Source organism: Chaetodon trifascialis, chromosome 11, assembly GCF_039877785.1.
Source record: "Chaetodon trifascialis isolate fChaTrf1 chromosome 11, fChaTrf1.hap1, whole genome shotgun sequence".
Taxonomy (NCBI): Eukaryota; Metazoa; Chordata; class Actinopteri; order Chaetodontiformes; family Chaetodontidae; genus Chaetodon; species Chaetodon trifascialis.
The window spans coordinates 1,386,779-1,407,310 of record NC_092066.1 but is presented as its reverse complement, the minus strand read 5'-3'; the positions used below and the strand labels follow the sequence as shown (position 1 = coordinate 1,407,310).

The 20,532-nt window shown below is 41.9% G+C and overlaps 3 protein-coding genes across 3 annotated transcripts in view; 1 reads left to right on the top strand and 2 right to left on the bottom strand.

The window, feature by feature from the left end:
* Positions 1–20,532, top strand: part of LOC139338735 (zinc finger protein 91-like) — a 299,694-nt gene that overhangs the window by 254,557 nt on the left and 24,605 nt on the right.
* Positions 2,086–7,870, bottom strand: LOC139338565 (immunoglobulin lambda-1 light chain-like). The gene is made up of 5 exons (XM_070973709.1): positions 7,828–7,870; positions 7,421–7,735; positions 5,816–5,854; positions 4,054–4,354; positions 2,086–2,457 (listed from the first exon to the last, which is right to left on the bottom strand). The coding sequence occupies exons 1-5, from the start codon at positions 7,868–7,870 to the stop codon at positions 2,283–2,285; spliced, it is 873 nt and encodes a 290-aa protein (XP_070829810.1). The 3' UTR covers positions 2,086–2,282.
* On the bottom strand, positions 9,213–14,087 carry LOC139338547 (gastrula zinc finger protein XlCGF57.1-like). Its single transcript, XM_070973686.1, has 3 exons — positions 13,860–14,087; positions 11,366–11,927; positions 9,213–11,110 (listed from the first exon to the last, which is right to left on the bottom strand). Exons 1-3 carry the CDS (start codon positions 14,029–14,031, stop codon positions 10,339–10,341), a joined length of 1,506 nt encoding a protein of 501 aa, XP_070829787.1. The 5' UTR covers positions 14,032–14,087; the 3' UTR covers positions 9,213–10,338.

Sequence of the window (20,532 nt, the reverse complement as noted above, 5' to 3'; positions counted from 1 at the left end):
ACATCCGTAACATCGACTCTCGCCCTCACTTCAAATCCATACTCAAAACCCACCTGTTCAAGAAAGCATACTCTCTCTGATTGCTCTGTCCAATGTTTAGCTCTTATCTGTGTATAGCTTTGTTGTTGTTTTACTGTACTTGTTTTATCTTTGTAAAGTGTCCTTGAGTGTCTAGAAAGGCGCTTTTAAATAAAATTAATTATTATTATTATTATTATTATTATTATTATTATTATTATTATTATTATTATAAATGTGAGCAGATATTAACCTTGAACAGTAGTGCAAAATCAGAAACAGGTTTATGATGTAGAGATTAAGAAAGAAGGACAGTGTCCACACAGTGCTACATCACATGATGCTAAACAGTCTGACAGATGTAGGACTAAAGGACCTGCGGTAGCTTCTTTCTTACAGACTGGATGCAGCAGTCTGCTACTGAAGGAGCTGCTTAAACCCCCCACCATCTCATACAGGGGGTGGGATGAGCTCTCCATATTCGATGTCAGCATTGCGAACATCCTCTTCTCATTTTCATGGTGAAAATGATTAAAGTTCAATAAAGATCGAACATGGTGTTGGTTCTCTGTTGCTTTCTTTGTTAATATGTCATGTTTTTAGCTTTAACTGTACAACACAAACTGTTCAAAGTTATACAAAATAGAACAAACATCCCTAAAAATAAGATTAGTATAACTGCTCCTTAACTTTCATAAAGAAGCTGCTTTTGTCGTGAAATGCTCAATTAACAGAGCTGAAAGCAACTGAAGAAAAAATCGTCATGGTATATCTCAGCATTATTTACAAGATAGTGTTTGGATGTGACCTCCAGGTGGGTTGTCAGTTCAGCGTTGTGTGGGTGGAGGGCTCGGTGGGAAAAAGGCTTCAAGACAAGCAGAGAAAAGACAAACGACTGCAGAGAGGGAGAGGGGGTGGTGAGTGTGAACAGCAGCAGATATGAATCTGTTCTCAGTGGTTATTAGGACTCATAAAAAGCTGCTGGCAGCCAATCAGCACTTCCGTTCCTGCAGCAGACGGCTGTGTGGCTTTCTGCTCTGCAGCCTCCTCACCGTTAGCTGTGCTTCTTCACATGAATAACACAATGACAGATACAACCATGGACTCTGGTTGAAGAATCATTCCAGGAACTTGAGTTTGAGTTCAGCACTCAGTGCTCACTGTCTCAGCTTTGATCTGTCTGATTCATCTGTGAGAGAAACAGCTCAAATCCTCAACTCAGAGCTGAGACGCTGAAATAAAAGCAGATATGTTCAACCTCCTGAAGTCTGCTCTGATCCCACTTTATTACCTCACACTGGCTCTGACAGTGAAGAGCTTTCATTCAAACAGCTTCATTGACTATATAAAGGTGACAGTTTCGTGACAGTTCCTGCATCCTGACCCCAACATGTAACATAATACAACATATTAGGACATGTGGGAAAGGACCAGAGCGTTCACACATTTCATACAACATCAACTCAAAGACAGTTTCTAATTCATCTCTTCACTCTTCAGCCTGACTGATCAAGCTGCTGTGTCATTGTTTTATTGCAGCTGTAGCTTCAAAGCAGCTCGCTCTGCTGTTTGTTCATGTGTGGAAACAACAGTGTCATCAGCGTAGAGGTTTACATCCACACTGACACAGTGAGAAAAGGGGGTCAGCACTGAACCTGGTGGCACACCCACACCGACTGACTTAGATATAACAGCTCCGTGTTCATGTGAGCTCTTCTTTAACGAGCTTTGTTGTCTTTGTTCAGCTGTTTGCTGATGTTCACGTCTTCCTGTACATTTGTTCTTACTGCTGTGTGAAAGTACATGGAGAGCTGCTTCCAACCACAGTCAAATGACTTGTAGCTGCCAACATACATGGTCCATGAAGCTGATTCTGTTTCTGATGATCTGATCTGAAGCCAAACTGAGGTCCATGAAAACAAAGAAGTTAATGAAACACGCTGTGATTTTTCACTTTATTGAGAATGTTTGAGTGAAAGAGTTTGACAAACCCGCCACACTCAGCATCACATGTTCAAAAGAAAGACAAGAAGAGACAAAATAGCACAAAAATAAAATATCCAGCAGGCAGCCAATGATTCAGCTTCATTTTCTATTATTAGAAAAACCACAATGAAAAGAGGAAATAAAGCAGAGAATCAAAATAACACTTTACCACAGAATGTACACTCAGTAACTGCAGATCTATATGTGTGTATGTGCATTTATATTTTAGGATGATAGATGAGATGAAGGGATGAGATTTGATGGCGAGCAGAAAACAGTCAGTCAGCATGTGTGCAGTTGGTGGACGGTCCCTTGTTTCTGAGGATCATCAGCAGAGAGAGTCCACAGCAGTACACCAGACTCTTGACGATCAGCACTGAGTACAGCAGCAGGAGCAGCTTCACCCTGCACTGAGACTGGAAGGACACTGACACACACACACACACACACACACACACACACACACACACACACACACACACACACACACACACACACACACACACACACACAAGTCAGTCTATAGCACTCTAAATGTCCTAAATGTAGGACAGATGCCCTCATACTGTACACTCTCATTGGGATTAGTTGTGCTGTTCGACACGGTCGGTCCGACCCAGTTCTAAAAATTATATGCCTTTTTGGATGCAACAGGCTCCCATTGCGGCGGGCATTATGCGATCGTCACTGTCTTCGATGTTGCAAAATGCTAAATATCACATCATAAAATTGACGTTGTGCCAAACGCCTCAAATGCTCCAAAAGTTCTGCAAACGTTTGTAACTGTATGAAACAAATCAACACAAGCACAACAAGTGCAACACGCTGAATCTCCAGAATTTCCATAGTTTGTTTACACCCCCCCCCCCCTTTTTGTACTGCGTTACCCTGTGTTACCACACCCCCGACCGTTTTGTCCAATGAGTGAACCATCTTTGCACAAATGTTTGTTTGTTGACAAATTCTAGGGCTCTTGTGAAAATTGCACTGTGAAAATGAACTGCACCAAACCACAAAAGAAACACTGTGTTTTGGTCCGAACCAAAGACAGCGGACCAAAGGACTTTCCTGGTCTGAATACGCCCTTAAAGAGCTCATAGTACCTTATTGCCCTACTCGAACACTGCGTTCCCAGAATGCATTGCTACTTATGGTTCCTAAAGTCTCAAAAAGCAGAACAGGAGTCAGAGCATTTAGCTATCAAGCTCCTCTCCTGTGGAACCATCTTCAGTCTTTGTCCGGGAGGCAGACACTGTCTCTACATTTAAGAGTAGGCTTAAAACTTTCCTCTTTGATAAAGCTTATAGTTAGGGCTGGCTCAGGCTGGTCCTGGACCAGCCCCTAGTTATGCTGCTATAGGATTAGACTGTCGGGGGACATCCAAAGATACACCGAGCTCCTCTGTCCTTCTGTCCCTCTCCATCTGCACGCTTTCATGTCCTACCACGGCGAGTTACTAATTTAGCTTTTTCCCCGGAGTCTCTGCGCTTTAGTGCAGAGACTCATGAATAATGGCTGAATCTGTATTGTGGATTACAGCTACGTCAGCTGTCATGACTCTGCCTGACATCCACTGGAACTGCTACTACTATTATCATATCCACTGTCACTGTTACTTTGATTGCATTTCTGTCTGACTCTCTGTCTGTCTCTTATTCTCCCTCTCCCTCTTGCTCTCCTTCTCACCAAACCGGTGGAGGCAGATGGCCGCCCACCCAGAGTCTGGTTCTGCCTGATGTTTCTGCCTGTTAAAAGGAAGTTTTTTCTCGCCACTGTCGGCGAGTGATTGCTCCTGAGGGAATTGTTGGGTCTCTGTCAATAAAAGAGCTCGGCCTGAACCAGCTCTGTATGGAAAGTGTCCTGAAACAACTTCTGTTGTGATTTGGTGCTATACAAATAAAATTGAATTGAATTGACACAGTGACTATCGTCAAAGACAAAAATATTGCATTCTAATTCAGGATCAGGAAGTGATGAGCAGAAAGTAAAGAGACTGACATGCAGCCCTTACTGCTGAACACAGTCAGCGAGCCTTCATCACCTTGTTCTGGTGGGGCCTCCGCTGTGCCCCCCTCGTGCTCGACGTCACAGCTGTATTTATATTTGCTCTCTGGTCTCTGATGGATCAGCAAGATGGCGACGGTGCGTCCCGACCCTCTGAGGTCCAGCTGCTCCATCTCATCAGGGGACAGCTCCTCCAGAGGACCGTTGTCCTTTCGTCTTTTCCAGGAGAAGCGGACCACAGGAGGAAACATGGCTGAGGCCACACACAGCAGGGAGCTCTGGCCCTCCAGGCGGGCTCCGGACGCTGCCGGGTACACGCTCACCACGGGCTTCGCTATGGGCTCGTCTGAAGTTTGACGGCAGCAACGAGCAGCACAGACACACATTGACACAGTCAGCAGCAGCTTACAGCACTGCACTGCATTCAGTCTGATCCTGGAAACTACGTGGACTCTGATCACTAAACTGCTCATCAATACAGCACAAAGTTCACTGCATGGACTGTATTCAGCTTCATATCAAACACAATGAGCAGCTGATGTCAGCAGATGTTACATGAGGAACAAAGACAATGATGGATTTGGAAATTCTTCATTTCAATATAACATGTCCATTCAGCATAATGTCACATTTATTACTAATAATATATGACAATATCAAACTATATATTTAGGAAATTTGGTTTGATAGAATGAAAAATATTTTGTCTCCATCAGGATGAAAACACATTTTAGAACAAAGACCGTATTTATCTTCACGTGAAACTCAACTGTCATGTCGATGATTACAACATATTAAGAATATTAAATATTTATCAGCACAAAGTTAAATCCAATCATTCAAAAACAAACAAGAAATTCATCAATATTTTCAACTTTTATACAAGATTAAAATGATTTGTCTTCAATATAATAAACTCTCATTTAAAAATGTCAAAATCTATTGATCCTTGAGTGGAAATTCATATATAATATAATATAATATAATATAATATAATATAATATAATATAATATAATATAATATAATATAATAATTAATTTATTAATTATAGTTGTAATAAAATGTAACTCATCACCATATCCTTTAAATATATTTATTTTTCCATATTTCAAATTATATTAAGCCTCATTTACTGTTTATATTTATATTAAATGTTCTTGTATGTTAATGTGAAATATATTTGTATGCGTGACATTATACATTAAATTATCATCTGTCATGTATAGAAATATTTAAATTAGCAGGCATAAATGAATCGTGTTGCATAAATGAATGATAGCATCATATTCAGTGTCTGTTTGTCTTCATGTATAAATATATCTTCCACTTAAAGACATATGTACCATCATATAAAATACAGTTTCCATGAGCTCGATTTTACCCTTTAAAAATGACTTATTAATAGAACAGATTTAAAGTCTTCAGCTTTTCAAAATACATTTACTGACATTTGTTCACTTTACTTTTTCACATATTATCTTGTTTCATTAAAACAAGAGATGATGCTGAATTACTGAGATGATCAAATACTTCATATTTGTAACATTGCTCATATCAAACTTTTTCTGGATGAATCAGTTTGATGTCCTGCAGAAATAAAGAAAAACTTGAGTTGTGCAGTGAGATTTAAACATCTTTTCATGAGTTTTGAACCTTTTTTATGTGACAAAAGCTGCACGGCTGCAAGAATTCTCTGCTAATTATCAACAAAGCAACATGGAAAGTCTGAAGCAGCAGAAACTCATTAAAACACATTTTCAACTTGTTCAATAGAACAACTGAAGGAAAAAGAAAGTTTATTCTTACCTGTTACGTACAGTTTAGTCCCAGAGCCAAAGATGAGGTGGTAGTAACCCCCCACAGTGAAACAGAGTGAGACAAAAACCGTCTGCTGCTGAATGTGTCAGCTGAGGTGAACGAGTCCAAACCATGAACCAGTGTCAGAGATAGATAGATAGATAGATAGATAGATAGATAGATAGATAGATAGATAGATAGATAGATAGATAGATAGATAGATAGATAGATAGATAGATAGATAGATAGATAGATAGATAGATAGATAGATACTTTTTTTCATCGCCAAGGGAAATTCACAAAGTCCAGCATATTCCACAAATTCGATGGTGACACCCCGCTTTGAGCTGCAGCCGGTGATGATCTTCATCCCGTCCCACACCTCCTTCATGCTGTTGTTCTGCTGCTTCGCCTCCCTCAGCTGGACTCTGAGTTCCCGCTGCACTACTCAGATTTCAGCTCCATGATTTGTTTCTCTCATGTTTACATCTATTGGATGGACGACCATTGAATGTGGTTCAGACATTCATGTTCCCCTCAGGATGAACTCTAAAAACTCTGGTGCTCCTCTGACTTTTCATGTCATGTTGTCGGTTGTCAGAAACTGTGAAAGCTGCTTGTTGAGCATCAAACTCGACTGAAGAGTGTTAACTTTGTCCTGCAGCTCGTCCAGGTTAGCATGTTTGTAGCTGTGAAGACTCTTAAGATTCACCTTCTTCATCACTGTGAACTCGTCCCCACAAACTAACTTTGACACACTGGTTCCCTGAAGGGTCTCCACACCTGGAGTTCAGGAGCCATTGTGGTGTCCAGCAGCAGAGACAAGAGCTGTCATTGTCAGCCAATCGAGAGCGACCAGGTCTCGACCACAATCCAGAACTCTGCGTCCGATGCTTCCACTTCTCCTCAACATTCCACCACACATCAAAAGGTCCTCCCAGTGACCAGTCCACCCTCGATTCCACAAAACATTTCACCCTTTGTTCACTTTAAAATATTGATTTGTGTAGATTTAAATGTTAGGAAGGGCTGAATTCTTTAAATTATTCAAGAAATTCACTTTCAAGAGCTGACGTGTCCAAGATTTGTCTTTTCAGATGTCATGAAGTGAAATGATGTGGTGAAATCTGCTGAAAGGTGTTCAACAACAAGTGCTGCTGGAAGTCTTTTCATTCAGAGCACATTAGTGTTGTGAGGAGGAATGGACTTTATTCCAGCAGCAGGACGAAGACGAGGATTCTCATCTTCATCTCACAGATCTTCTTTGCAGTTTGTTGTTTTTTGACAGATGTTTGTTGTTTCAGCCTTTTATCTGTATTCTGTGTCTCTTGTTTCCTCTTGTCTGGTTCCATCATGGTGTTTCTGTGCTGCTCGTTTGTCCTCACTGTGTCAAACTACAGAAATCCTGCTGGAACATCTGATGGAAATCTGAATGAATCTAATATGAGATGAATCTGTCAGTTCAGTGTGTTTGTGCCTCTGACTGAGATGGAGCTGAAATATGTGAACCTGGGCTGTGGTTTACTGCTCTCTTCCTGTCACAAACACTGTTTGACATCTGCTCATCTGTTGGTTTTTGTTCAGGCTGCAGGGATCATTTCTCACTGTGGAGATCGCTCTTCCAACAGGAGCAGTAGTAGGAGGCTGAATGAGCGAGTTTAGCTTTCTGGATCTGCAACTCCCAGCCGTTCTGTTTATTCACAGCTGAGAAATCATCTTTCTGAGGATGATTGTAACCTGAATAAATTCCACCACTACTCCTGGTAATACGAAGAATAACTCTGAATGTTTCTGTGTCTTTCTTCTGGTACCAGTAAACATAAGTGTCACGCTGGTCAGTTCCTCCACAGCTGAAGGAGACTTCTTCACCAACTCTCCTGGTCAATGTCAAATCACTCTGAATCAGCTCTGCTGCCATGGCTGCCAGCGCTGCAGAGACACAGACAGAGAGACGAAGGTCAGCGCGACAGTGTGGGTGAAAGGTGGACTTTTCTGGCTCCCAATTGGCTGGAAACACTCACCTGAACACAGGCAGCACAGAGCAGCAGCTGGGAGGAGAAGCATTTTGTGCAGTGGTGTTTCCTCTGGTGAACCTGGGGAGAAGTGTGGCTCTGATGCAGCTGAGGCCAAACCAGGACGAGCTGAGAGATCACAGGAGGGCCACGTGCTTCCTAACAGGTCCTGGGACCTCCCATGAGCCCCTGCGGCGGACAGATAAGGCTGCTGCTGCTGATCGACGCTCAGCTCAAGCTGCTGTGTGGTTTTCCACCACAGTCGTGCTTCTGCCTGTAAAAACCCTCCTGATGTCAATTTTCTACACAGTGAAAAGTAAAACGTTTCCCTCTGAGCTGTCGGAGAGTAGAAGTATAAAACAGCACAAGATGAACGTCAACGTTATCCTGACATGAGAGTGGGGCTGTATACTTCTCTATGACGTGAGTGCCTGATGCGTCCACTGTCTTTGCATACCTGCCGCTGAGTTTTGGGGTTGGGCTGATATCTTTCTGCATGATAACTGATTCTGTGGCACCTGAGTCTACCAGAAAGGTTTGTCTTGTCCCTCAACTGTGAGTGTGTATTTTGGCATTTTCTTTTATGCCTCGTGTGTGAATTTTCTGCAGATTTCAGAAATTCTTTCTTCACCAGTTTTTTGTGTTGACTTCAGATGTTGAACGGTTTGTGAAATAAGGTCTTGCTTGCTGTGTGTCTATTTCTGCCGTGTTTTGCATGTTAGTGGATGTGTTTTTACTTATCTGTTGTGTGGAGTGGTCTGCCGTCTCAGCCCTCGCGTCATAACCAGATGAGTCCATCACTGTCCTCTGCTCCCCCCGAGTCAATCGGTCTCGTTCTCATTTTCCTTGTTTTTCGGACACTCTTTAGTCCACTGTCCCATCATTCCACACATAAAACAAGCGCTAGGTGCCCCATGGCCTGCCCCCTTCTGGCAGTGACTGGCTTGGTCCCCCCCATGGCAGCTGGTCTTTGGAGAACACTGTGTGTGTTGTGGACCTCTGTGTAGTCTGTAGACTTGAAATGGTGCCTTTTTAGTTTCTTCTTCTCTTCAGGTGGATTTGTAAGGACCTTGGATTTTTATTTGTATTTATTACCACATCAACTAACCGAGTGTAGATATTTACTGTTAATTTCTTCTAAAGTTTTAGTTCCTTTTAACCTTAACTTTGTTGTTTTTACTAAACTTCCGACTTTTTTTTTGCTAGTGAGAGTGTAATGTAAAATTATTCTAAACCCCTGCATTCGTAGAACTGCAAACCTAAAACTAAACGATCATTGATGGTAACATTCAAAGCTTTATTAATGTGCACAGGGGCTGTATCGAGGAGTCGCAGACTCTACAGCGGCTTCCAAAACCTGCCCTGTTAATACGTCTATAACAGCACAGCCCAGGTGGTGAAGACCTTTTACTGTTTCCAAATTTACTCACCAGAAAGGTTGTGTGCCAGAAAAAGTTCTCTGGATCTCGCCAGTGAGTGGACATCGGTCCTCACGTGTCAGGTCCCCTGCTTCTCTCCCGTCTTTGATAGGGAGGGTTGGGTTTTGGAGTCCCAGACTCCAGCTGATCAGACTTAAAACCTGCAGCGCTGAGTCCCGAACGTCACCTCACGGGTGATCCTGTGGACAACGGCAAGTTTGTTCTGGCAATTTTGGACTAAAAAGCACAGAGACGTTTGTTGTCTTTCTCAGAGTTTATTCTGACGCCTGCAGACGGACTCCCTCCCTGCTGTCTCAAGTGTGAGATGACAAGAAAGAGCCCGGAGCAGGAGAAGCTGTGAGATTATCAACAATACATTATCTTTGTAGACAGGATGACTTTGTTCTCTCATCAGAACAATGTCAGCACAATAGGCACGTCATAATGTGTTGTACAGTCAGGACAACAGGTTCACTTCATCAGTGCATAATAACATACTGTACGTGGTGTCATGGTCAGCAGATTATGACACACACACACCTAATCATATGACATGGTTCTTCATTTGGCTTTAAAACAGTGAATGCTTATGATTCAGTAAAAGAGAAGATGAATAACATGAATTCCCATTACACAACAAACAAACAAAGACCTGATGTTTTAGCAAACCGATGAGGTTTTGTATAAAATGAAACCAAAGCACTTCAGAAAGTTGCAAGATGGGGACGGACACACTGCTGGATCTGCACTGAGATATGTGGGGTTATTTTTACTCTCACAGCGTTCAGTAAACAACCTGTTCATGGTTTACTTGGTTATCGGTCCAGACAAGAAACTGGTTTGGTACACAGTCCTATGTAATATCAAAAGGCACATGTAGACATAAACAAACCAGAGTTAAAATGACCATGTGGCTTCACCTCAGATGAACCAATGAAGCACAACTTATTAGTGTCCATTTTGAAATGATCAGTGTTGAGACAAATCTTGCTTTCAATGTAGTAATCCTGCTGGAAAAGTTGGCTCGACGAGCATCTCTGCAGTTTGATTTACTTCCACTGCTGTCACCAGCACACAATGAATCTTTGATCACACGCTGCAACTAAATGGTTTCTCCTGCGTGGACAGCCACGTGTCGCTTCAGACTTCCATGTTGTGCAAATCTTTTACCACAGACTGAACAACTAAATGGTTTTTCTCCTTTATGGACAGTCAAATGTTTTGTCAAATTTGATTTTACTGCAAATCCTTTACCACAAACTGTACAGTTAAATGGTTTCTCTCCTGTGTGAACAGTCAAGTGTTCTCTAAAACGTGTTTTTTGTGCAAATCCTTTACCACAAACTGTACAACTGAATGGTTTCTCCCCTGCATGGACAGTCACGTGTTCTCTCAAATTTGATTTTCGTGCAAACACTTTACCACAAACTGTACAACTGAATGGTTTCTCCCCTGTGTGAACAATAAGGTGTTCTCTCAAATATGATTTTTGTGCAAATCCTTTACCACAAACTGTACAACTAAATGGTTTCTTGCCTGTGTGGACAGTCAAGTGTCCTAACAAATGTGATTTTTGTGCAAATCCTTTACCACACACTGTACAACTGAATGGTTTTTCCCCTGTGTGAACAGTCAAGTGTTCTCTCAAATGTGAATTTCTTGCAAATCCTTTACCACAAACTGTACAACTGAATGGCTTTTCCCCTGTGTGGACAGCCAAGTGTCTTCTCAAATGTGATTTTCGTGCAAATCCTTTACCACAAACTGTACAACTGAACGGTTTCTCCCCTGTGTGGACAATCAAGTGTACTCTTAAATGTGATTTTCGTGCAAATCCTTTACCACAAACTGTACAACTGAACGGTTTCTCACCTGTGTGGACAGTCGAGTGTTCTCTCAAATGTGAATTTTGTGCAAATCCTTTACCACAAACTGTACAATTGAATCGTTTCTCCTTGTTATGCATTCTCACGTGTCTGGACAAATTGCTTCTGGAACTGAAATTAGCTTCACAAATTGAGCATGTGAAAGGTTTTTCTCCCGTATGAACTCGTAAATGTGAGGTCAAAGATGAGCTGTTTGTGAATCTTACACCACAGACTGAACAACTGAAGGGTTCCTCCCCTGTTTGGATTCCATTGTGTTTCTGCAGATGTTCCTTTGAGCCAGGGCTTGTAGCACAAGAGCTGACTGAGGTTTTTCCACTATTACATTCCATATCACTTCCAGATACTTCATTGTTTTGCAGAGGCTTCAAACCTGATGGAGGTTCCCTGCTCTCCTCCCACTCACAACTGTCGTCCGTCTCAGATTCAGAGGAGTCTGAAGTCTTGTCATGAGTAGCTGGTTGTAATTGATCTGGATTAAAGTTCCTGTCTGGTTCTGGTCCTCTGCAGTCCTCTCTATCAGATCCTGTGTTCATCTGTTCAGTTTGTCTCTGATGAAGCTGTGAGGACTGAGGTTCCTCTTCATCAGCCTCTTCTTCACTCTTCACAGGGACACTGAGTGTGAACTTACTGAGATCAGCCTCCTCCAGCTCTCCAAGCTGCTCTCCCTCCTGATTGGTCCACAGTTCCTCCTGTTCCTCCTTCATTTGTGGCAGCTCTGGTGGGTCCTCCTGGTCCAGACTGTCCAGACAGTCCTGCTGCTCAGGAGGATCCTCTTCTTGACTCACCAACAGCTGCTGGACGTCTGTGGAGGATCATGAAACACATACACACCTTTTGGACAACTGTCATTTCCTGTTAACATTTAAACTTTCTTTCTTAAATGTGGAGAGATCCTGAACATATTTGGAAGTCTTTCAAACTGAAACAAACTCCAAACATATCGTGCACTTTGCATTTCATCAGAGCAGAAACGCCATAAAATAACAGTGTGGTAATAAGAGCTGGACGACACGGCCAGCCTTCTATCAATTCAACGGTTTCAGATAACCACACCACACATACTTTATCATCTTTCATTGTTTTCTACTTTCATTTGGAACTTCAATACAGACAAAACTGTCTCACATGAGACAGAGATGACACCTACTTCTGCAGGTTTGAGGAAGCATCTGCCCCTCCCCCAGCTGTACCAGCACTGCAGTGAACATCCAGGGAAGGGACATTGAGATGATAACACCTTATAAGTACCTGGGTGTTCATCTGAACAACAAACTAGACTGGACTCGTAACACCACTACACTTTATAAAAAAGGACAGAGCAGACTCTACCTGCTCAGGAGGCTGAGGTCTTTGGGGTGCGGGGGGCACTCCTGAAGACCTTCTATGACTCTGTTTTGGCCTCTGCCTTGTTCTACGGTGTAGTCTGCTGGCGGAGCAGCATCACAGCAGCTGACAGGAACAGGGACGGGTCTTCCATGGGGGCACGGAGACGCCACTATAACACTGAAGCCCTTTTTGAAGCCCATTTTGCACATCCAATGTTCAATATATATTTGTTTTTATTGTTGTACATTTTATTGTGTTACATATTTGTTGTTGATATATATATATCTTAAATTATTGTTATTATTATTACACTCTTTTGTATGTACTTGCTGTTTTTTTTATCTAATCTATCTTTTACTGGTGATGCTGTAAACTGGAATTTCCCCTTGAGGGACAAATAAAGGTATATTGAATTGAATATATTGTTTTTTTATATTGCTTTTATATATATATATATATATTTCTTTCTTTCTTTCTTTTCTACAGAGCCCCCCTGGTGACATTGGATAAAAAAAAAATAGCGCGTGGCCACGAGATTAAAAAAAAAATGAAGTATATATTTTTTAAATAATGTGTGGCCACAAGATAATTCACCTTTAGTGAGGATCTGTCACCTTTAGGGTGATTTGAGTGTTGTTGAGTTGAGTGTTATTATGGACAATTTTGAATTAATTTCATTTTATTTTATTTATATATTTTATTCGCTAATAATTAATGTAATTATTTCAGTTAACATAAATGTACAATAGCCTCACAACAACACATTCCAGCAGTTTTACCACGGCAACCAGATTCCAGGTACCGTCTTACCCAATTACGTTCAAGCAGAACATCATGCATCCTAAAAGTGCATTTTCCCACTCTACTATTACAGTTTACATAGACACTGGGTAGCCGAAGCAGTAGACGTGTGAACTATACTGTACCTGGTGAATTAACTGCCTAGCTTGGAGAGTAACCCGCCTCTGAAAGTGTTATCCCACCCTCTTTCACTTAGCATTACCAACACTGACATGCCTGGTTTCAGGTAGTGCTCTGTGCACTGCCCTTGTGCGCATGCGCCATTATAGGTTTCGATCTAAAGATGCTCCTAAGGAACTAATCAAGTTTCGCCACTGACAGATCCCACGACTGAAGGGGAAGTATCTCGTGGCCACGCATTATTTTTTTTTTATCCAATGTCACCATGGGGGCTCTTGTTTGGAGCACTGCTACAAAAACAATTTCCCTTCGGGGTTCAATAAAGGAATCCTGAATCCTCAAACATACCTGTCTGGAATCTTTTCAAGGCTTTCATTAATATATTATATGTTGAGAGCCCTGAAAGCAGTTGAACGCTTTCTCAAATCAGAGGATGTCAGCAGGTTTCCAGCAGTTTGCAGTGAGAATAAGCAGTAAAGAGTCAAACCTGCTCTGTGTAAGCGGACTTCAGGCTGGAAAACAGCGTCCAGTAGTTTTCGTTGTCCACAAAGTTCCTCCTCGTACTCTGCTATCCTTCTTTCAAACAGCTCAATTATCTCTTCAGCAGCCGCAGTTAGTCGCTGCTCCACAAAAGCTCTCAGCGTTTGGACTTTAGACATTTTTACTGATTCACTGCAGCTTTTCCTCCAGACACACTCCGTTAAAACTGTTGGCTCACTCTGATGTGCTGCTACGTTCACGTCCGTGTTTCCAGCTAGCAAGCTAAGTTAGCTGCATTAGCTTCGCAGAACAACAGATGATTCAGATTCCAAACGTTCAAAGAAAGCAGCTCAGAGTCTATTCTGACTGCTTCAACAGGAGATGCGTCCGTGGTGAAACATTCCGAAAGTTTCCTAAAACTTTATCCACATACAAACTCTGGTGATTCACTCCGACTTTGTTGTACGACGACGCGTGATAAATAATTGGAAGAGTGAGCACGTTAGCCACAAGAACAATTACTTCCGGTGCCATTCCTTCTGTTTTTATAATAGGATTTGATGGCAGGTCTCAACTCGTACACGGTGCATATCGCCACCTACTGTATCGGAGTAGGTAGTGTGAGACACAAAGTTCCTCCTCGTACTCTGCTATCGTTCTTTCAAACAGCTCAATTATCTCTTCAGCAGCCGCAGTTAGTCGCTGCTTCACAAAAGCTCTCAGCGTTTGGACTTTAGACATTTTACTGATTCACAGCAACTTTTCCTCCAGACACACTCCATTAAAAATTAAAACTGGAAATTAAGAGACATCTATTCTTTGGTGGCAGCGAGATCACGGACAGAAGACAGTTGGCTACAGTTATTGGGTTTAGCAGATGAATAGATCTGTGTATCATCAGCATAACAGTGAGATAACACGTCCTGAAAGCACCTGAAGAAATGAGCCGGAGGAAACAGGACTGGTCCGAGGACCGACCCCTGGGGGACACCACAGAGCAGGGAGCTGAGGAGGACACGATTGTTGATGCTGACATGAAAACATTTAATTGTAATATAGAAATGAAAACCTTTTCAAGCTGAACCAAGCTGAAATGCCAACACACTTATGCAACTTATTAAGTCAAGCAGTCAATTTGTAACCTTGACAGAGCCACAAGAAAGTATATATTTTGGATTCAAATCGAAGCGCAAACCAAAATTGGCTGTCTTTATCCACTGGGATACTGAAAAATGCATTTGCAAGGTCAACAGAACCATTTACTGTCGGATGGAACGTGAGAGAGGATTGTGTGTTGATTCGGGACATTTGGTGCACGTGTGGATTGCAGCATTTACTGCTTGCAGGTCTTGTACAAATCTCCACTCATCAGGTTGCAAAGCATCTTGGATTTTCTTTACAGGAAAGGTTGGTGTTCGCACAGGACATTTTTCACATGGAATGATCACTCTTGCTTCAAGGAGGGTTCAAACACTGGTTTGATGCCCTCAACTGCATCTTTTTTCAAAGATGTGTGATCACAACCAGTTCGGTGCCCTAATCATACACATCACATTTGTGTTGCGCCCACAAACATGGCGGAACCTGATTTAACTCAGGAATTTCAGAGACATCCTTTATGAATGTGTGCCAAAAAAATAAATTTAAAAAAACCCTTCTACCTTTACCTTTACACACACAGGATTTGAACCGGGGACCTTCCAGCTGTGAAGCGACAGTGTTACGACCAAGCCACCATGCCATCATTCTGCATGTTATCTGCTGTGTGGAGTGGTCTGCCATCTCAGCCCTCGCATCATAACCAGATGAGTCCATCACTGTCCTCTGCTCCGCCCCGAGTCAATCGGCCTCAGTCTCGTTCTCGTTCTCATTTTCCTTGTTTTTCGGACACTCTCTGGTTCACTGTCCCATCATTCTGCATGTAAAACAAGCACTAGCTGCTTGGACTCTCAAGTGTTCCAATTGGTTTAGGTTAAAACTGCCAGTACATGGGAACCCACACTCCTGAACCCAGATTTTAATTTGGTCAGTACTTTGTTCACCATATTTTGTGATCATTAACCAAATATTGGGAGAACACATCAGACTTACATTTTCAGATGCTTTATCTTGACTGCTGTTGGAACCCATTGTTGAAAAGGAAGAGGAGAAGAGAAAAAAAATTGTTTTAGATTTTTAGTTTCTTCTTCTCTTAAGGTGGATTTATAAGGACCTTGGATTTTTATTTTTATTTCTTACCACTTCAACCAATCAAGTGTAGATATTTACTGTCAGTTTCCTTGAAAGTTTTTTTCCATTTAACCTTAATTTCGTTGCTTTGACTAAACTACCCACTTTTTTTTTTTGCTAGTGAGAGTGTAAGGTAAAATTATTCTAACCCCCTGCGTTCTTAGAACTGCAAACCTAAAACTAAACGATCGTTGATGGTAACATTCAAAGCTTTATTAATGTGCACAGGGGCTGTATCGATGAGTCGCAGACTCTACAGCGGTTTCCAAAACCTGCCCTGTTAATACGTCTATGACAGCACAGCCCAGGTGATGAAGACCTTTTACTGTTTCCAAATTTACTCACCAGAAAGGTTGTGTGCCAGAAAAAGTTGTCTCACGCCAGTGAGTGGGCATCGGTCCTCACATGTCAGGTCCCCTGCTTCTCTCCCGTTTTGGAGACCCAGACTCCAGCTGATCAGACTTAAAACCTGTAGCGCTGAGTCCCAAACATCACCTCATGGGTGATCCTGCCGACAACGGCAAGTTTGTTCTGGCAATTTTGGACTAAAAAGCACAGAGACGCTTGTTGTCTTTCTCAGAGTTTATTCTGACGCCTGCAGACGGACTCCCTCCTTGCTGTCTCGAGTGTGAGATGACAAGAAAGAGCCCGGAGCAGGAGAAGCTGTGAGATTATCAACAATACATTATCTTTGTAGACAGGATGACTTTGTTCTCTCATCAGAACAATGTCAGCACAATAGGCACGTCATAATGTGTTGTACAGTCAGGACAACAGGTTCACTTCATCAGTGCATAATAACATACTGTACGTGGTGTCATGGTCAGCAGATTATGACACACACACACCTAATCATATGACATGGTTCTTCATTTGGCTTTAAAACAGTGAATGCTTATGATTCAGTAAAAGATGGTTAACATAAATTCCCATTACACAACAAACAAACAGTGACCTGATGTTTGAGCAAACCGATGAGGTTTTGTATAAAATGAAACCAAAGCACTTCAGAAAGTTGCAAGATTGGGACAGACACACTGCTGGATCTGCACTGAGATATGTGGGGTTATTTTTACTCTCACAGCGTTCAGTAAACAACCTGTTCATGGTTGAGAAACATGTCATGGCTGACAAGCACCACAAAGTTTACTTGGTTATCTGTCCAGATAAGCAACTGGTTTGGTACACAGCCCGACACGTAATGTCAAAAGGCACATGTAGACACAAACAAACCAGAATTGAAATGACCATGTGGCTTCACCTCAGATGAAACGATGAAGCACAACTTATTAGTGTCCATTTTGAAATGATCAGTGTTGAGCCAAATCTTGCTTTCAATGTCATCATCCTGCTAGAAAAGTTGGCTCGACGAGCATCTCTGCAGTTTCATTTACTTCCACTGCTCTCACCATTACACAATGAATCTTTTATCACAAATGCTGCAACTAAATGGTTTCTCCTGTGTGGATGAAGAAGTGTCCTCTCAAATAGGATTTTCGTGCAAATCCTTTACCACAAACTTTACAACTGAATGGTTTCTCCCCTGTGTGGACAGTCAAGTGTTTTCTCAATTGTGATTTTTGTGCAAATCCTTTACTACAAACTGTACAATTGAATGGTTTCTCCTCTGAGTGGACAGTCAAATGTACTCTCAAATTTGATTTTTGTGCAAATCCTTTACCATAAACTGTACAACTGAATGGTTTCTCCCCTGTGTGGACAGTCAAGTGTTTTCTCAAACTTGATTTTCGTGCAAATCCTTTACCACAAACTGTACAATTGAATGGTTTCTCCCCTGTGTGGATAGTCAAGTGATCTCTCAAATGTGATTTCTGTGCAAATCGTTTACCACAAACAGTACAACTGAATGGTTTCTCCTTGTTATGCATTCTCACGTGTCTGGACAAATTGCTCCTGAAAGTGAAATTAGCTTCACAAACTGAGCATGTGAAAGGTTTTTCTCCCGTATGAACTTGTAAATGTGAGGTCAAAGATGAGCTGTTTGTGAATCTTACACCACAGACTGAACAACTGAAGGGTTCCTCCCCTGTTTGGATTCCATTGTGTTTCTGCAGATGTTCCTTTGAGCCAAGGCTTGTAGCACAAGAGCTGACTGAGGTTTTTCCACTATTACATTCCATATCACTTCCAGATACTTCATTGTTTTGCAGAGGCTTCAAACCTGATGGAGGTTCCCTGCTCTCCTCCCAGTCACAACTGTCGTCCGTCTCAGATTCACAGAAGTCTGAAGTCTTGTCATGAGTAGCTGGTTGTAAATGATCTGGATTAAAGTTCCTGTCTGGTCCTGGTCCTCTACAGTCCTCTCCATCAGATCCTGTGTTCATCTGTTCAGTTTGTCTCTGATGAAGCTGTGAGGACTGAGGTTTCTCTTCATCAGCCTCTTCTTCACTCTTCACAGGGACACTGAGTGTGAACTCCTCCAGCCCTCCAAGCGACTCTCCCTCCTGATTGGTCCACAGTTCCTCCTGTTCCTCTTTAATGTGCAGCAGCTCTGGTGGGTCCTCCTGGTCCAGACTGTCCAGACAGTCCTGCTGCTCAGGAGGATCCTCTTCTTGACTCACCAACAGCTGCTGGACGTCTGTGGAGGATCATGAAACACATACACACCTTTTAGAAAACTGTCATTTCCTGTTCACATTTAAACCACCGCTTTCTTAAATGTGGAGAGATGTTGAACATATTTGGAAGTCTTTCAAACTAAAACAAACTCCAAACATATCGTGCACTTTGCATTTCATCAGAGCAGAAACGCCATAAAATAACAGTGTGGTAATAAGGGCTGGGCGACACGGCCAACATCTTCTATCAATTCAGTGGTTTCAGATATACACACCGCACAGACTTCATCATATTTGACTGTTTTCTACTTTCATTTGGAACTTCAATACAGACAAAACTGTCTCACATGAGACAGAGATGACGCTATAACACTGAAGCCCTTTTTTAATTATTTATTTGTTTTATTGTTGGACATTTTATTGTGTTGCATATGTATGTGTGTGCGTGTGTGTGTGTGTGTGAGAGAGAGAGAGAGAGAGAGAGAGAGAGTGAGATATGTAGATATATTCTTAGTATAAATATTTTGGGTTTTTTTTTAACTTGCTTTAATATATACATTTCTTTCTTTCTTTTCTTTCATTCTAATTCTATACTAATCCTAATTCTATCTTGTATGGAGCACTGCTACAAAAACAATTTCCCTTCGGGAATCAATAAAGGAATCCTGAATCCTCAAACATACCTTGTGTCTGGAATATTTTCAAGGCTTTCATTAATATATTATATGTTGAGAGCCTCGATAGAAGCTGAACTCTTTCTCAAATCAGAGGATGTCAGCAGGTTTCCAGCAGTTTGCAGTGAGAATAAGCAGTAAAGAGTCAAACCTGCTCTGTGTAAGCGGACTTCAGGCTGGAAAACAGCGTCCAGTAGTTTTCTTTGTCCACAAAGTTCCTCCTCGTACTCTGCTATCGTTCTTTCAAACAGCTCAATTATCTCTTCAGCAGCCGCAGTTAGTCGCTGCTCCACAAAAGCTCTCAGCGTTTGAGCTTTAGACATTTTTACTGATTCACAGCAACTTTTCCTCCAGACACACTCCGTTAAAACTGTTGGCTCTCTCTGATGTGCTGCTACGTTCACGTCCACGTGTTTCCAGCTAGCAAGCTAAGTTAGCTTCATCAGCTTCACAGGACAACAGGACATAATTCGGATGTTCATCGTTTTCAGATAAAGAGAACAGCACAGAGTCTGTTCCGACAGGTTTATCTGGACATTTTGAGTCCGTGGAAAATACAGTTTGGTCTCTATCGAAGCTTCTCCGACTCGCGCTGTGTGTGAGTTCTGTCTGTGGCTAGTTCCTGCTAGCAAGCTACGCTAACTTCCTTTAGCATTCCTGCTAACAGGAGATGAGCCAGGAGGTAAATATGTACAAAGAGCCCATTTAAACTGGTTTATCTACACATACAGACTCTGATGGTTCACTGCAATTATATCACCAGTGGTATGAAAAGGTAAACACTTCCGGTCACGTAAGTGGACGCCATCGGCTCCACCATCTCTATTTGGGCATTTTTAAGACAAACACATTACTGACTGATTATTGCTTGCCCATGTCAAAATAAGACAACCCTACAAACAGTCCAAATCTAATGTTTGCGTCTGTTTGCGGTGGGGGTGCTGGAGCACCTGCCCCTTTTTCCCATAGACATAATATGTTTGCCCCGTCTTCCTTCTTCTTCTTCCTCTCTCGGATTTTTGCTGAAAGCTGAAAGGTGCATACCGCCAGCTACTGTACAAGAGTATGCAACATCATGTCAATTACGTATTCTGCCTAAACGTGGATGTTTAAATAATACCGTGGAAAAAAACAACAAAAAAAAACAACTTATATTCTGCCTGCCAGCCTTGTATTACCTAAATAAGTAAGGAGTGCC

Excerpts from the sequence above, each read along its gene's own strand:
- LOC139338565 (XM_070973709.1), bottom strand. The coding sequence starts at position 7,870 with ATGCTTCTCCTCCCAGCTGCTGCTCTGTGCTGCCTGTGTTCAG. Across the intron at positions 7,736-7,827 it reads TCTGTGCTGCCTGTGTTCAG|CGCTGGCAGCCATGGCAGCA; the intron begins GTGAGTGTTTCC and ends GTGTCTCTGCAG. Across the intron at positions 4,355-5,815 it reads GACTAAACTGTACGTAACAG|ACGAGCCCATAGCGAAGCCC; the intron begins GTAAGAATAAAC and ends GTCAAACTTCAG.
- LOC139338547 (XM_070973686.1), bottom strand. The coding sequence starts at position 14,031 with ATGTCTAAAGTCCAAACGCTGAGAGCTTTTGTGGAGCAGCGACTAACT. Across the intron at positions 11,928-13,859 it reads AGTCCGCTTACACAGAGCAG|ACGTCCAGCAGCTGTTGGTG; the intron begins GTTTGACTCTTT and ends GATCCTCCACAG. Across the intron at positions 11,111-11,365 it reads CAGAAACACAATGGAATCCA|AGGTGAGAAACCGTTCAGTT; the intron begins AACAGGGGAGGA and ends GACTGTCCACAC.